At 39.7% G+C, this 16,398-nt stretch overlaps 2 protein-coding genes across 2 annotated transcripts in view; one reads left to right on the forward strand and one right to left on the reverse strand.

The window, feature by feature from the left end:
* The window catches only part of LOC145788273 (uncharacterized), a 53,750-nt gene that overhangs the window by 4,972 nt on the left and 32,380 nt on the right, over nt 1–16,398 (reverse strand). Inside the window, exons 30-32 of the mRNA XM_082600055.1 lie at nt 15,999–16,184; nt 15,379–15,523; nt 1,003–1,120 (exon numbers count right to left, since the gene is read on the reverse strand). Coding sequence (XP_082456181.1) covers nt 1,003–1,120; nt 15,379–15,523; nt 15,999–16,184 — 449 coding nt within the window. The remainder of the gene's footprint in view (nt 1–1,002; nt 1,121–15,378; nt 15,524–15,998; nt 16,185–16,398) is intronic.
* Nucleotides 3,327–6,406, forward strand: LOC145764830 (uncharacterized). Its single transcript, XM_082576511.1, has 3 exons — nt 3,327–4,034; nt 4,331–4,472; nt 4,559–6,406. Exons 1-3 carry the CDS (start codon nt 3,641–3,643, stop codon nt 6,081–6,083), a joined length of 2,061 nt encoding a protein of 686 aa, XP_082432637.1. The 5' UTR covers nt 3,327–3,640; the 3' UTR covers nt 6,084–6,406.

Here is a 16,398-nt window from a genome sequence, read left to right on the forward strand (position 1 = left end):
ACCACCGTTGCCTAATGGTTAGGGCAGAGGAGTATAGTAATTTCGATTTCGTGGGTTCGATTCCCACCCTCTGCTAATACTATTTTTTCTTCTGCAACTGAACTGAGTGCAAGAAGGATCTTAATGGTAGCCACTTTAACAAGTCGAAATTGTGACTAAAACACAAATATTGATTGAACATGTCACGCATGATTGCGTACCTCTTCGACCAGTGGGTAATGTTAAAGTGCCTACCGAGCAAAGCAGTGTTGCCAACCTTGCGGTTTTCACACCCAATTGGGCTAGTTAGTAGTTGGGCAATAGTAGGCCTAGGCCTAATTTTATCGGACCCGAACCGGAACTTATAAAACCGGTTTTAAGTTTCTTCGAACCGGAACTGAACCAAATTTTGAAACAATCTTTGAACCAGAACCGGACCCGAACCGGAAAAATCAAACGGTTCGACTCCCTGGTTTTGACCGATCAATACCCTGATCATGAAATAGCCTACACGAACCGTTGGCACAGTTTGAAGTAATTGGTGGTTTCTTTTTCAAAATTGCTCAAACGGCGTTTTACTGTAACTGAGGGTACAAAATAGAATGCTATTTTGTTCCATAGGCCAAATTCATTTTATCGGATGTTTTCACATGAAGTGTAGCTCTAAATTGGCTCGAAGTTCCACTGAAACTGTGTTTGAAAGTTATGCTAACTGTGAAAGTAAGAAATTGGCTAATCCCAGAGTTAACTGAAACGCGGTTGAGAGGAAGAAACTGACATAGGCTACCATACTCTTATCAGCGTAATCGGTCTCGCACAACGTAGCTTAGCATACTTTTGCTCTCATTTAGGAATTTATAGGCCTACGTGTAAAGTAATTTAAAAAATTTACTCAAGGTCACTTTTAGATTAGGGGTCTACAAGGTTTCAAAATTCTTTTGAAGGCAATCAACATTATAGATTTAATCTGGTTTAGTCTACAGGCTAGTACAAGCCTTCGCTATTTGATTTTACTCCACTTACCAACGTGGCAGAAGTTGCAGTAGAGAAAGACAAGATAGAAGGAGTGACCCACAAGATCGTTCTTCGCTCTGCTGAACGTCCCGTACATCAGGTTGAAGACTGGGTGACCTTGCATAACCTGTAGAAAGGAATAAACCAATAGCAGACCAGAGATATAAATACAGAGATAGGCAAAGTGGCCAATTCGTAAATCGATGTTGAAAAATGATGACGTCACCGTCACGGTGCGTGGATATGGATCAACAGCGATAAGGGAAAGGCCACGAGGCATTCAGTACAGTATTTTCGATTTCGGAGTTCACTTAGTTTACGTTTTGAAAACGAAGGTTATAAAAGCATACGATATATTTTAGGCTATAGGAAAATGGAAGCTTTATATGTTCCAATACGTCTTGGCTCACACGTTTTGTACAAACAAATGGCATGTTGTTTGACAAAAGAAAAAGGCATTCGATAATTCCAATCATGCCAGTAACTGATAATTTCAATCCTTTAAAGGTTTAGTCAGATATGAATTTCTTTTTTCTAATTTCCCTGAAAACTTGAGTGTCTGCATTTATCTGTTCATGCCAATTATTAAGATACGGCAAAAATACACCTTGCAATCGTTCAAGTCTGGATGAAAGAACAGCTACAGCAGCAACAACTGCAAATTGATCGACAAAGCGAAGCTCAACAACATGCATTACAGCAGCAGCAGGAACAACAGCAGCAGCAGATGCAACAAATGCAAATGCTCACGAAAGCTTTAGAAAAGCTTGGAGAACAAGGGACAACTACTACTAAAACAGAGAGTAGTTCTGTTATTCCTAACTTCAGCGCATTCGATCCGTCGAGTGAGTTATGGTCTGACTATCACGCCAGATTCAAAACATTTTTGGGAGCACACTCTGTCCCCGAAGGAAAGGCTGCGCAAGTTTTCTTGACAAATCAAAGTGTAGTCACATACAAGATGTTGCAGAATCTTGCAGCACAACAGAGCCCTCCTGTGGAGATAAACAAACTTGTTTTGGAACAAATAACAAAGTTCATGAACGACCAATACGACCCGAAACGTTTTACGATACGAGAAAGATTTAAGTTCTGGAGCGACATGCACCGCAAGCCAGGCGAGTCTATCAACACGCTGGCAGCTCGAATACGACAGGACGCTTCAACATGCGATTTTTCTTCTATAAAGGATGCTCAAGATGAGGCCATGTGCACACGCTTTATTTGCTCCGTCAGCAATGAAGCGGTGTTGAAAGCTTTGTTCAAAGTAGACGCGGAAGAATTAAGTTTTGCCAAGGCCATACAAATTGCCTTGGAGACAGAAGATGCTGCTAAGGTAGCAAAAGAGACAGTTTAAGGATCAAAGCCGTTTACACCTGGCCAAGTTAACGTGGTCGAAGAAAAGAGACAATGGCACAGAGGACAAACTAATTCCTTTAACCATAGAGAGCGAGCAGATCCGAAAAGAAACTTACAGTGTGGACGCTGCGGGAAGAAGGGCCACACTGGAAAAGATTGCCGTTTCAAAGATTCCATTTGCAACTACTGCAACAAGAAGGGACATATCGAACCGGCATGTTTTAAGAAGAAGCGAACTGCGCATGTTAAGGTGATTTGTAAAACTAAATTGCAAAAAGTAAAAACCAACAATAATGTGCCTCAGCTCCAACAATGTGTTTCTATTGATAGCATGATGTTTAGTTTTGAAGTTGACACTGGAGCTGGGGAAAATTTCATGTGTAAACGTCGTTGGCTGCAGCTTGGCAAGCCACCATTGCAACATTGCAGTTCGAAATTCGAGTCCGCTTCCGGACACAAATTGCCAATTATTGGCATTTTTCACCCGAATTCCGTTACGACAGAAGGCTCTAAAGTGAACTGTAACAATTTATCGTTTATTGTGACAAATGTAAATGATTTGAACTTACTTGGTAGAGATGCAATTTCTAAATTACAAATTTCTGTAGATGCTTTGATATCTCCTGCTGATACTAAAGTGTGTAGGGGAGAGTGGGGAGGTTTGAGCCACTGGGAGGTTTGAACCATGGCTGTTATTGCGGATACCATAAAAGTAGAAATGACGTAACTATGTCTGTAGACAGAGGAAGTAAAGTGATTCCAAAGCATGTCTACGTTAGAGCGATAGCAGCAGCGATTTTAGCGCAAGCAGGTTAGAACTTGTTTTCCTTGCAAAAAGTAAATTTTAGGAATTTCAGTTTGTAGCTGCATGCCATCTTCGCTGTTTTACTTAGGCAATAGTTAATACTACCATGAGTAGTCCTATCTAAAAGGTGTTTAATGATGCTGGGAAATGCTCTGTAAGTGAAAGATTTAATAGCTGATTAGACAAGTTTCTTAAAATGGTGGCAACAGGGAGGTTTGAACCAGTTGATTCGGGAGGTTTGAACCGGTGGCTCAAACCTCCCAGAAGAAAATAAGTTTTAGTAGCTTCTTCTGAAATAGTTTGCGGTCTGTAGTAGTCAATGTATTGTAAGTCTAGTGCTTTAGTATGCATTTGGCTACTTATAAATAGGCTATACAGTCTATGTTAACTGTAGTAATATTGCGAATTGCTTACACAGGGTATTCCTATTGGCCACAGTAAATTACAAGCATTAGTTGAATTTAAGTTTTTATTTCCATCACTATGCCTCGCAAACATGTTAGAACTACAAGCCACGCATCAGCCACTCGTGAGGAGATGTTGCTTGCTTTGGAGGAAATAAAGAATGGAATGTCGATCAGAGAAGTTGCCAAAAGAAGACATATTAACAGGACCACTTTAGGTCGCTATTACAAAGAGTGCAATCGTCCTGGATCTGATAATGGTAGACTCTCAGAAAACATTGGCTATAATAGAACGAAGGTAAAAAGTCTGGTGTTTCCTTGGGAGTTGGAAAGTCTGCTCGCACAGCACATAAAAGACCTGGACGATAGATTTCACGGACTCACACGCACCAAATGCCGTGAGTTGGCTTTCAGTTTGGCTGACAAGAACAACATTCAGATGCCAAGTAACTGGGTGGTTTCTAAGATGGCAGGTTTGTTTTATTTTAAGCCTATGTTGTTTAAAAATTGAATGAGACTGTTCACCAGGCATTTAATTCAATAACATGATACGCTCTTCTGGTGTAAAATAAGCAAAACTATCACAAGGTGTTTTTAGTGATAATCTGCATTTATTTTCCGACGTTTCGTTAATCAGACACGATTAACTTGTTTATTAATTCTGTGTGGAAAATTGTGTACGGTAGCACATTGTAGATCACATTGGTTTGTTTTTTCGACATTACTCAACACACACCACCTCTCAATTCTTTCCCATAAACTTTTGCAGGAATTGACTGGTTTGAAGGTTTCAAGGAGAGACACCATCTGACATGTCGTAAACCAGAAGCGACGTCTTTAGGAAGAGCGACAGCTTTCAACAAAACAACTGTTGGGGAGTTTTTCGACAACCTTGGAAGAGTTATGGACAGGTCTCGTAACAATAGCCTAACATTGCTTTGTACTTAGCAATTCTTATGATCTGAAAAAGGCTTCATTGTATCGTTTTGTGTTTTAGGTACAACTTTGCTGCAAGTAGAATATACAACCTTGATGAAACAGGTGTCACAACCGTGCAAAGACCAAATCATATCGTGACAACGAAAGGAAAAAAACAAGTTGGTTCTGTGACATCTGCAGAGAGAGGAGAACTTGTAACAGTTGTATGTGCTGTCAGTGCTTCAGGTGTTGCCATTCCCCCCATGTTTATCTTTCCAAGAGTAAGATATAAGGAGGAATTTGTTAGACATGGACCAGCAGAATCCATTGGAGAAGGTACCAAATCTGGGTGGATTAACGAAGAAAAATTTTTGGTCTACTTGAAACATTTTGTGAAGCATAGTGGTTGTTCCCCCTCTCAACCTGTCCTCTTAATTCTCGACAACCATGAGTCTCACGTTTCTTGGGAGGCTGTGGAGTTTGCTGATAAAAGTGGCATTGAATTGCTGACTTTGCCTCCTCACACTTCTCACAAACTTCAACCGCTTGATAAATCAGTGTTTGGGCCATTTAAAGGCTATTACAACCAGGCTGTAGATGGATGGATGCGAACCTACAACAACAAAACTTTTCGGATTTATGACATTCCACAATGCGTTAAGGAGGCTTTTTTAAACGCTATGACGCCAAGGAACATCACTTCTGGCTTTGCCTCTACAGGAATATATCCTTTTAACAAAAGTATATTCACAGACACAGATTTTGCCCCATCACTTCTGAGTGATAGACCAAATCCCCAAACAAGTACCTCCCATCAACCTGAAGTGAATGAAGCTAATGTTATGGCCGCAGTTCCCAACACTATTGCTAACCGATCAACTGATAATGCTTATTTCTTTGAAGGTGCGACACATTTACCCGTATCTTCATTGCAAGATCTCGAGGAATATCACGCCTCAGAAAGCTTCATACCACCCAACGAAGTTATTCCATTACCATCAAGCAAAACCCCAAGAGTTCAACGCAAAAGGAAACGAGTAAAAAGTCGGGTTCTCACAGAGACTCCAGAAAAACAGGCAATAAAAATTCAGCACGAAGAAAGACGTGCAAAGCAGGAAAAATTGCTCAGAAGAAAACAAAAAATTATTAGACCAAAGCCAAAGAAACCCCCCACAAAACGTGTGCTAGCTCTTAATGAAAGCTCAAGTTCTGATGAGGATGATGCAGTTCCTTTGGACGATATGTCAGACACAGCATCAGAGAGTGGAAGTAGTGTAAATGAAGAGCAAAATCCCAAAGAACTTGCTGTAGGAGATTTTGTTGTTGTTAAATTTAATACCAAAGAGAACACACGTCATTACATTGGCAAGATAGATGACGTGGGCACAATCGACGAGGAGCCTGAAGCTCGCTTCTTGCAAAAGGTTCCATCTACAAATAAGAGTGGAAAGCCATCATTTACATTCAAAGAAAATGATGAAGGGTCTTTTCCACGAAGCGACATAGTAAAAGTTTTACCCAATCCACAAAAAGCGGGAGGAACTGCAAGAAGGGAGAGCCATTTTATATTCAATTGTTGCCTGAAAGAGTTCAATTTGGAATGATAACATATTGATGTTGACAATGCTTAATTACTCTTACGAGACAGTTGATTGACAGTTACTGGTCGTTGTTTGTGTTGCATGTTTTTTATTATTTTTGTACTTATACCGCTGTAAATGTTTGAGACATCTTTTTCATTGATTATTTGTGAAACAATGTGTATTTATCCAACTTTGAAAAGGTGGGTTAAATTACCCCAGTGTGGTTCAAATCACCCTTTTGAGTGGTTCAAATCACCCCAACCCAAGGGTGATTTGAACCACTTGAGAACTTTCTGAAAATACTTTATATTTTTCGTTGTAATAAATTTCATTTGCAAATTCACTTTGGGCTTGCTCAAGTACATCCTAGACTTGGATGTCATGCAAAAAAATTGCTGAAAAATTGAATCCTGAAGCAGACATTAGGAATATTGAGAAAAGTGGTTCAAACCACCCCACCCTCCCCTAATGTGAATGGTGTAAATCATGTTTTTGATAACCTTTCCGCAGACCAATCTCTCCAAAATGCTTGTAAGCAATTATGTAATGAGTTTCCTGACCTTTTTAAACCAGAATTGGGGTGTTTGAAAGATTTTGAGCTTGATGTCAAATTTAAACCGAATGTCAAGCCCGTGTTTTGTAAGCCCAGACCGGTACCATTTGCCATACAGTCTGATTTAGCCCAAGCGTATGACGCTGGCATTGCGAAAGGGGTTTGGAAGCCAACCCAGTTTAATGATTACGGTACTCCTGTGGTGCCTGTACGCAAGACAAAACTTCCAGGGCAAAGCACAGCATCCCTCCGAGTTTGTGGAGATTATTCCGTTACCGCCAACTCTCAGCTGGAAACACATAGACAACCTCTTCCTCTGCCTGAAGAGCTCATGCACAAGCTGGGAGGTGGTTATGGATTCACAAAAATCGACTTGGCTGATGCCTATAACCAAATACCGCTGAGCCCAGAAAGTCAAAAGAAGCTGGCTCTGAGCACCCATCAAGGAGTCTTACTCCAGATGAGATTACCTTTTGGCATCAGCTCAGCTCCTGGCTATTTCCAAGAAATTATGGGTCAACTCACCTCTGATTTGAAAGGAGTAGCCGTTTACCTAGACGACATTTTGGTGAGTGGACACAACGCTGAGGAACATCTGCAAAACTTGAGAGCGCTTATGCATCGCTTGCAAGAAAAGGGTTTAAGATGTCGTCTGGAAAAATGCGCCTTTGCTCAACCAAGCGTTGAGTACCTGGGTCACCGGCTATCCAAGACAGGCATTGCAAAAGGACATAAAGTGGATGCAGTTTTACAGATGCCACCACCAAACGATGTGTCCAGCCTGAGGTCTTTTCTTGGTTCCGTGCAATTTTACAGCAAGTTTTTGCCAAACCTATCTTCCACGACAGAACCACTTCATAAGCTCACACGAAAAGGAGTAAAGTGGCAATGGGAAGCAGAGCAGGAAGAAGCTTTTCAAACTCTAAAGAAGGTGCTCTGCGCAGATTCTGTATTAGCTCATTTCGATCCTTCTCTGCCTGTCGGCATATCATGCGATGCGTCAAGTGTCGGAATTGGAGCGGTACTTTTCCATCGTTTCCAAGATGGCCAAGAACGACCAATCGCCAATGTGTCTAAAACATTGACAGATACGCAAAGGCGTTATAGCCAGATACAGAAAGAAGCGCTAGCAATAATTTTTGGATTACAAAAGTTCCACCAATATCTTTACGGAAGAAAGTTTATTCTAATCACAGACCACAAACCACTACTGGCATTATTCGGGCCAAACAAAGCCACACCAGCTTTAGCAGCCAACCGTTTGGCAAGATGGTCACTCATGTTGAGTCAATACGACTACTCAATTGAGTATAGGAAAACGCAAGAACACGGCAACGCTGACGCACTCAGCAGGTTGCCTGCGGGAGAAGACGCCATCTTCGACGGAAAGGAAGAGGAAGAGAACACTCTTGTAGTGAGTACCATCAAAATGATAAACGCTCAGCTGAATCCAACAGAGCCTGGAATGATCCCAAAAGAGTCTCTCAAGGATCCAGTCATCTCAACGGTAATGAGATACACCAGGGAAGGATGGCCTGAATCAAAGACGTCTGAAGCACCAAATTGTGACGCTTACTCGACAGAGGACTTCAGAAGAATCGCTCCATCATTGTCTGTAGAGAATGGTTGCTTACTCTATGGAGCCCGACTAGTCATTCCACGAAGTATTCACAAACAAGTCCTGGAACTTCTTCATCTTGGGCACTTCGGGATACAAAGAATGAAACAGCTCGCACGGTCAGCAGTTTATTGGCCCAGAATCGACCAAGACATTGCAGAAAACTGTCGTCAGTGCACTGCATGCTCCGAACATCAAAACAAACCGGCAAAAGCAACCAACCACCCGTGGATGTTGCCAGAGAAGCCGTGGAGTAGAATTCATATTGACCATGCAATTAATTTTATGGGACGCAATTGGCTAGTCATTGTAGATGCGTACTCTAAGTACCCTTGCATTCACCCAACTACATCAGTGGGAACGCAAGCTACAACTGAGCTGCTGGAAGAAGATTTCTCGCATTTTGGCTATCCACATACAATTGTATCGGACAACGCCACAAGTTTTAAATCCGAGGAATTCCAGCAGTGGTGCAAAGAAAGGGGTATAGTGCACTTGACAGGGGCACCTTATCACCCAGCAACGAACGGGGCTGCAGAACGGCTTGTCCAGTCGTTCAAGCAAGCACTAAAGAAGTCGAGCTTGCCACCCAAGCAAGCACTTCTAGAGTTTTTAATGCTATACAGAAGAACACCGCTATCAAGTGGCTTATCACCAGGTGAACTGCTTTCGGGGCGCCGCATTCGCGCCAAGATTGACGTCCTGCTACCGTCACCAGCCCACTTCGCACAAAGTAAGCAAGTCAACAGGCAAGGACATGCGGAAGCACTTCAGAGCGTGGAAAGACCTAAGTTCGCAGTGGGAACCCCCTGTTATGCGCTGTATTGCGGACCCCGACAGACACAAGATCCTAAGTGGGTCCCAGCTGTGGTAACGAAAGTGTTCGGTAGCCGCAGTGTAAACGTGCGGGTATTACCCCACGGTCCGACGTGGAAAAGGCACATCGAACAGCTACAACCGCGTTTTGACCATCCAGCAGATGAAGCAGATGTGGAAACATTCAATCCTGTCCAACAACCCCCAAGAAAGTCTTCAAGAAGACGTAAGCCAAAAAGAATGTTTGAATGTTAACTCTTTCACGGGTTTTCAGAGTAGAAGGGAGGTGTTGTGTATCGCTACGGGTCATTGCTTTTAGTTTCGACACATGGTCTGCGGAAAGTTGCATGGATGCTTAAGTATTCAATGAGGCGTAAACTCTCGTGCTAATTAAGACGTGGTTGTATCTTCATGCAGTAGAAGAGAAGAGTTTGTGAAGTACAGTGCGTTGTTATTGTGTTGTCTGACTTTAAGCGTTTCGTTCAATATACAAAATCCTATATCTTACCGAAGTATCTCCTGACTTAATAACGAGGCAGAAGTAAGAATACAACAGATTTGAATACTAAATTAGATCGTAAGCTACTTTCATTTCATCAAACGTTATATAAAGGTATTTCTCAAAATCTTTGCATGAATCACTTTGATTTTTTAATCCATCCAGAATATGATTGCTGAATGTCCCGGTTTGGTTTTGATGCACATGACGATAATCAAATAAAGTACGTTTTGATGGCAAGCGCAAAACTCCACGAAGTTGATCCGAGTTGATCATATGCAGAGGAACTTTTTAACTGCAGGCTGAGAGCAAATCGGATAATCTCAGGATGATATTTTGTTTTACAATTCTTTTGATTAACTTCAAGTTGACTTTCAAAAAATATTTATTGAAAATCAGTCAACATTGTAATACATTGTATGCTTTGTAATATACAATGCAATTAGTGCCAATGACCGGCTTTGTTGTAATACCGGGACACATTTTTGCTGGAAGTGCTTCTAATTCTGTGATTTGGGCACCAAGCTTGTTACAGAACATTGTGTCCTGACTGTCCTCAGACACTTTAAAATGAAAGTTAGACACACTAAATTTGTATTGTAATGTTGAGATATTTACAATAAGAACAAGGTCGTTCTTTTGAATTGAAATATAATCTGCATGTTCTTGAAATTGCCACCCAATTCGTTTTATCCTGTTAAAAGATTTCTTGACTTCTCCAATGTTTTCATGTAATGATGGTGTAATTCGGTCTCGGACCAGTGTTAGACGCATAGTGGATACAGCAGCTTATCACCGGTTCTCTGTGGCAAGTTTAAGCATGGGACGGCACCAAACTTCAAAGATTTACTGCTACTTTTGGAATTTATTATTATGTCCTCTGCATCATGCTGCATTAAAGTGTTTCTCACAAATTCCAGCATTTCCTTTGTGAAGAATTTGTTTAATATTATCTCTTGGATCACGTTCATCTCTGTACTTAAGTATGACATTCTTCAAAACTTCATTATGCCACACTGTACTTCCCTTTCGCATAAACATTGACAGTTTAAATATAGAAAAACCTTTTACTTCTATCCGTGTGACACTGAGGGATTGGGCGATTCGAAGCTGGCATTTATAATCTAATAAATAACTGCAAATAAATAGCATAATGATAACATTCCTGAAATTATAAAACAAATATGAATGATTATAACAACAGAATTCATAACTGTAAAATACACCACAATTCATAACCTAATCTTGCAAATGGTGATAAGAACTACCATGCCCATGACTAAGTATTTAGCTAGTTAGTTTAACCCTTTGCTTTTCAACCTTTTTCTGGAAGTTAACTGCTCAAGGGGGGGCCGTTTTTGGATCAAATTCAATCAGTTGTTACGTCTTATCCGCTGGTGCTATTTCAACAGAAGTTGCTCTGGCGCGAAAAAAAATCATTTGTCTATAAGTTTGAAAAATCTTTATTTCAAAATTTTATATGTTAAACTTGATATTTCAATTTTTGCAAAGGTACCCAAAAACGACAATTTTGATTTATCTTGCCGCTGCTTAATTACCATGCTAATCCGATTTCATGCAAAGTTCTGAATAACAAAGAGCTCGATCAACCGCACGAAGTGTGTGTGCGGTGTGCCGAATCATTGCATTGATAAAGATTTACGCCTTGCAAGCAAATCTTATTGTAGGCTACTCATTGATTCTAAAATAGTTACAATCAGAGTAATATTGTTACACGAATTTGAAAAAAAAAACTGCGTTTGTTCTTTTACATTTTTGTCCTAAACTAATGCTTTCCAAAACTCATGGCTAGCTTCTAGTTTTAGGGAACAAAACTTCTCATAAGTAACACCTTAGCCTGCTTGAATAGCTGTTTACATCTTCGTTTGTGTATTTTAGGTCTACAATTGAGTTTGTGGTATGAATATTTTTAGTAGAGAGAAGACAATTGAACAAGTTGTTGACCTTATCTGAAATTTCTAAGTTCAAATTAGGTGCTTTTGAAATTGTGGATTTGTGTCAAGTCGCATCACAAATATCATGCAGGCTGCATCATAAGTCATTTCGCTTACGGTTGTTTACAAACATGACTCATAAATTACATCCACAAAAAATACAGCATTTACATCAACAAAGCTAAGTTCGAAGCTCACTTTTTATTGAAGATTCTGTCAATCAATTTGAAAATACATTTTTAGTTCGCCAACGTCGAAACAATGCAACAGCGAATTGAGGATCATGCGTAAACAAAAGAAATGTGAAATAACCCACAGTCAGCAAATCTACATAAATTTAACGTTTACAAATATTGAATCAATGTAAAAGGACTGGATTGCTGACTGGGTCCTTATTGTTTGAAGCACAAAAAATACGCCTAAAGCCGACAACATCAGCAAGGCAGCGAATATGTTTCTGGCCAAAAAAAAATTAACTTTTGACTTCAAAGATAAAAATGATTATAACGAAGCTTCAAAGTTTGTCGTAAAAAATATTGCAGAGATACAATAAACATAATCATTTTGTGCCAGATTGTGAGAAGACTTCCTAGATTCTTTCCAAACATTTGCATGATTGCAAATTATTTTCTATAACTTTATATTTCCAAAAAATGGCTTCTCTGTTGAAACAACGTGGCTACAATTCTATAAAAAATTCATAGGCCTACTACATTGAAGTAATGAAATGTTTTATAGTGATTTTGCTGATGACGTTTTACAACATTCGAGAAGTCAAAAATAATAATAATGAATTATTTTACAAAACCGTGGTTTGCAAGCGCTTCACAAAAATTTTTGGGGAAAAATTATTATTAGACGTAAAACGTTTGTAAAAGAAATTGTCGGTCTATGTATTTATAATGTTTATTACGCTGTTATCGAATTATAAACTGCCTGTATTGTCTACCTTTGTAGTCACCGGCCAGCTTAGAGCAGCATGCAAACTACGCGTTTATGGTATTGGCATCGTGTTATGATTCTCGAAAATTTCCCACAAGGTCTTTATTTTTATCGTGATATTTTTGTGCTTTTTCTGTCCTAAACTTGAAGTCGTTGTGCAGCACAATCCACATCTGTTTTTAGACTCAGTCTTCATTGAAAATCTTTTGTGTGGTGCATCATTTCAAGTAGTGTCTTCCCCTAAACTGTTACACAAACCGCCCAGAACCAGGTTGATTATGTATCTTACAGCCGTTGAGAGCCCGTTATTGTATGTGTGGAATTATTAGATGTCTGACTAAATTCATGCCAAAGTCGAGCAAATTCTGCTTTCGGGTCCTTGCCGTTATTTACTGTATTTTTTGTTGATAAGTTTAGGCAGCATTTTTCCAAGATAAATGAAGACATCGGTATTGTTCGTCACTTAGATTTAGTTTTCTCAGCATTATTTATTCATTCTTTGATCCACTAGTTTGTCTCACTTTTGGTATAATCGGATCGTTTATAAATGACGGGTTTTCACAATAGCCGGCCTCTTATACATTGGCGTAACGTATTCAGATGTTGAATCAATGATCAAGAAAGCTGATTCGTTGTTTGTCTTATGTGACGCCTAGCTTTATGCCTCGTCCACATTACAAAATATTTTGTAATGTATATTTTGTAATGTAAGACAAGGCATTATCATGTTTATTTTGCGCTCTTTGGAACAACACACAGTGCACTGTGAAACAAAAATGCAAGACATAACAACAAGTAGGCAACATAAAGCAGGGAAGGGACATGTAGCCATCGAGTTAGCTGCTACGTGTAGCCTAAATGGAGCCTATCTCATAATTTTGAGTATATCTTACAATTACTGTTTGCGAAAACGCTATTTCTCCGGCTTCTCCCAAAAGCATTTGCAGTGATACATTTCCTCAATTGCAAATTTTGCCAATGAGAGCATTTCCATAGAACGTTTATTTCGAAACCAGGTTTTTCGTGTCTTTACCCAAGGGAAGATTTCTTATTGCAACGTTTTTTATTCGTCAATGAATATTATCTGCTTGAAACATCTGTTTTGAATAGTTTGTGGCCTACATTGCCTACTATTTTGATCATGGATTGCTATTGTTCGTAGAGCTGATAACGCAAAAAAACGTTTGCTATTATTGTTTCTAATTAACAGCTTTGTGATCACTGGCTTTTCTTTTGTGGCATAAGAAATAACGCGCTTTGTATTATTGAGGTCAAACCAAACAAAGGAAAACAAGAAGATGTTTCTCTCTGCTCGCGCATATCGATGCACGAAGCAATTATGAGCTTATGGCTTGTAATCGCAATGTAATCCATTTCACGCTTTGCTGGAAGTTAGCTAGAAATAGCAAAAATTCACCAAAATCTTGAATTTACAAGAAAACTACACAACTTTTAGCATCAAATTTAATATCATCAGATCCGCCTGGCGATTTTAGGAAAAGTCAAGAAAAACCAAGTGCATGGCGTTACTGTGCTTCAAGCAATCAAAGGAAATATGAGGGGGGGGCCAAATCTGGCCTCCCTTTGAGGAGCAAAGTGTTAAAAACTGAAACTCTTGCTAAACCTGCATGTTGCTTCCTACATATAGTCTACTCGCAAAATAATCAATAAATCCAAAAGGGCTACCGTAATCTGCTAGGTTTATTGCCGACTGGTCAATAATACATACGGTAACTTAGCTTGATAGCAATTAAGTTATCTACCATATTTAATTTTCCAATAGACGAATATTAATGCAAGCTCTACAAAACTGAACTAGAACCATCAAATTCCATGGAACTTCCTCACTAAACCTGTAAACCTCTGGTAAACTGCTTGAAATTATCACGTTTTGCAGTTTGCGGGCATCGAGAGCTGCCGCTTGATCCCTATCCAGTCAACCGTGACCGCTTTTCAACATCGCCGCCTGTTTAAAGCGCACGCGGATTCTATTGCCTATCTCTTGTATTTATATCTCTGAGCAGACAGTCCTATTCTGCAGATATTCTTACATCTTTCCACTGGTCTCATAGGCGTAGCCAGGGGGAGGGCGAAAGGAGCCATGCCCCCCTCCACAAATTTTCAAAGTTTGGATTTAGAAGTTGAACCCGGTGTTGAAAATATAATATAATTTGTATAAATTTATATCGTTTTCCAAGACATCTGGCTATTAACACCCCCCAGGACTTGTTTTAGACACAAAGAAAGACACCAATAAATTTTGCAAATCTTAAATCGCGCAAAGTTTACGCGATTTACGCTTCTTTTAACTAATCTGTGGAAGCAATTTCAGAATGGCTTACTCTGTTGGGTTTTTGTGTAGCTGAGTTTTTTGTGTTCTCTAATTTTAGCCGTAGTTTTTGCCTGTTCGTGTGTAACTGTAACAGCTACCTTTAATAAGTTAATAGCTGTTTATCTACTAATAAATTTCATACAAATATTGCCCTGAAAGTGTTTCCAGAAAGCGCTATAATCCATTATTTGAGTGTAATTTTGCAAAAATTTAAACTCAAAACCCCCCCCGCCGGCTTTATTGCTTCCCTTGCCTAACCCACCAGAATACGCCACAGCACACTAGGTAGCGATGTCTTAAATCAAACACTTTGTCGTTCTCTTCAATTCATCAAATATTTGGCCCCCCCCAAATTATTTTTCTGGCTACGCCACTGACTGGTCTAGGCGTGTTTGAGGATATGGGCTAGTTTGGTGCAATTAATCTAAATTAAAGCAGAGCAAGTGCCGCTTTCGAGTTGTCTTGTTCGAACCTACAAACGCCTCTCTGAAGATAATGGAATGATCTGTAAGATCGGCAAATTATATCTTGCATAGTCAGCGATAGGCTACCTTTAGCACTAGGTTCTAAAAAGGACTCAACGTTTCAGTCTGTTACTCACTCGAATCGTGTAGGCCATGGTCAAGAATACGCAAGTCGACATCAAACATCTTGTAACGTAAGCGAGATTGGCGGATGTGTGGAATAGGTGATACGACGGTCGATTTTGAGAATACGCAAAGAGAGCTAAATCTGTTTGAGATGCTCTGCAAAATCAGAGTAGGCATGGCCCTAGAGTAAAGCTGAGGATTCAGTTTGTATTTCCGACCATCACAACGAAAAACAATATATAGGCTATGCCAAACATAGCAGAGGTCTAGAAATGTAGAAGCAATAAGACGCGGACGTTATGAAGTGCATGTACCAAAGCAGGACAATCAGTTTTAAAATATAGGCTAGCACGGTCGCAACACCTTGGTTTGTATTAGAAGCAAACTTAGGTTGTTTAAAGTGCTAAAAGCTTGCTGAGAGTGGCTTGTGCCAGTTTTATGTCTTTTAATCGACAAACAATCATTGCAGTTAGCCTTACAGTTCACTTAATTTTGCAGCCTGAACCCAGACCAAAAAAGAATATTTAGGAGCAGGCCAGCTGCGAATAGGCTAAGATTAAGTAGCCTAAGCCTACACATTTTGATTGTAGGCTAGTCAAACCCGAATATCAAAAGTTTCTTTAATAATTACCTTGTCAAATACAAAGCAACAGAAAATGCTGATAAAATCAAGTTGAGAGAATGGAGGATATTCCACACATTGTAGAAGAATCTCCATCCTTTCTCTCGCAACTGACTCGTGACATCAAACAGATGATAGAAGACTATCAAGAGAATACTGTACAGTCCAATGTACACGATGACATCCCAAGCAGTCCTGAATGAAAATCAAGTAGGTTTGTAAAGACTAGAAATGGCGGAAGCCTTATGACAGGTAGCATCTAAACTAGAAAACAGTAAGATAGTTCTGTGCTGCTAGTGCTGTCTATTGCTATAAATTTGTTCTTGTATTTTTCATCCATTCATTCTCGAACCGTATCTTAAAAGCTAATAAAATCGCCCTCTCTGTAATCATAAAAATAAAAGTAAGC

The sequence above is a fragment of the Aplidium turbinatum genome, chromosome 2 (assembly GCF_918807975.1).
Source record: "Aplidium turbinatum chromosome 2, kaAplTurb1.1, whole genome shotgun sequence".
Lineage (NCBI taxonomy): Eukaryota > Metazoa > Chordata > Ascidiacea > Aplousobranchia > Polyclinidae > Aplidium > Aplidium turbinatum.

Bases quoted from the DNA above. Each gene is read 5' to 3' on its own strand.
- LOC145764830 (XM_082576511.1), top strand. From the start codon at position 3,641: ATGCCTCGCAAACATGTTAGAACTACAAGCCACGCATCAGCCACTCGT. The intron at 4,035-4,330 runs GTTTGTTTTATT...AAACTTTTGCAG, and splicing joins GGTGGTTTCTAAGATGGCAG to GAATTGACTGGTTTGAAGGT. The intron at 4,473-4,558 runs GTCTCGTAACAA...TTTGTGTTTTAG, and splicing joins CTTGGAAGAGTTATGGACAG to GTACAACTTTGCTGCAAGTA.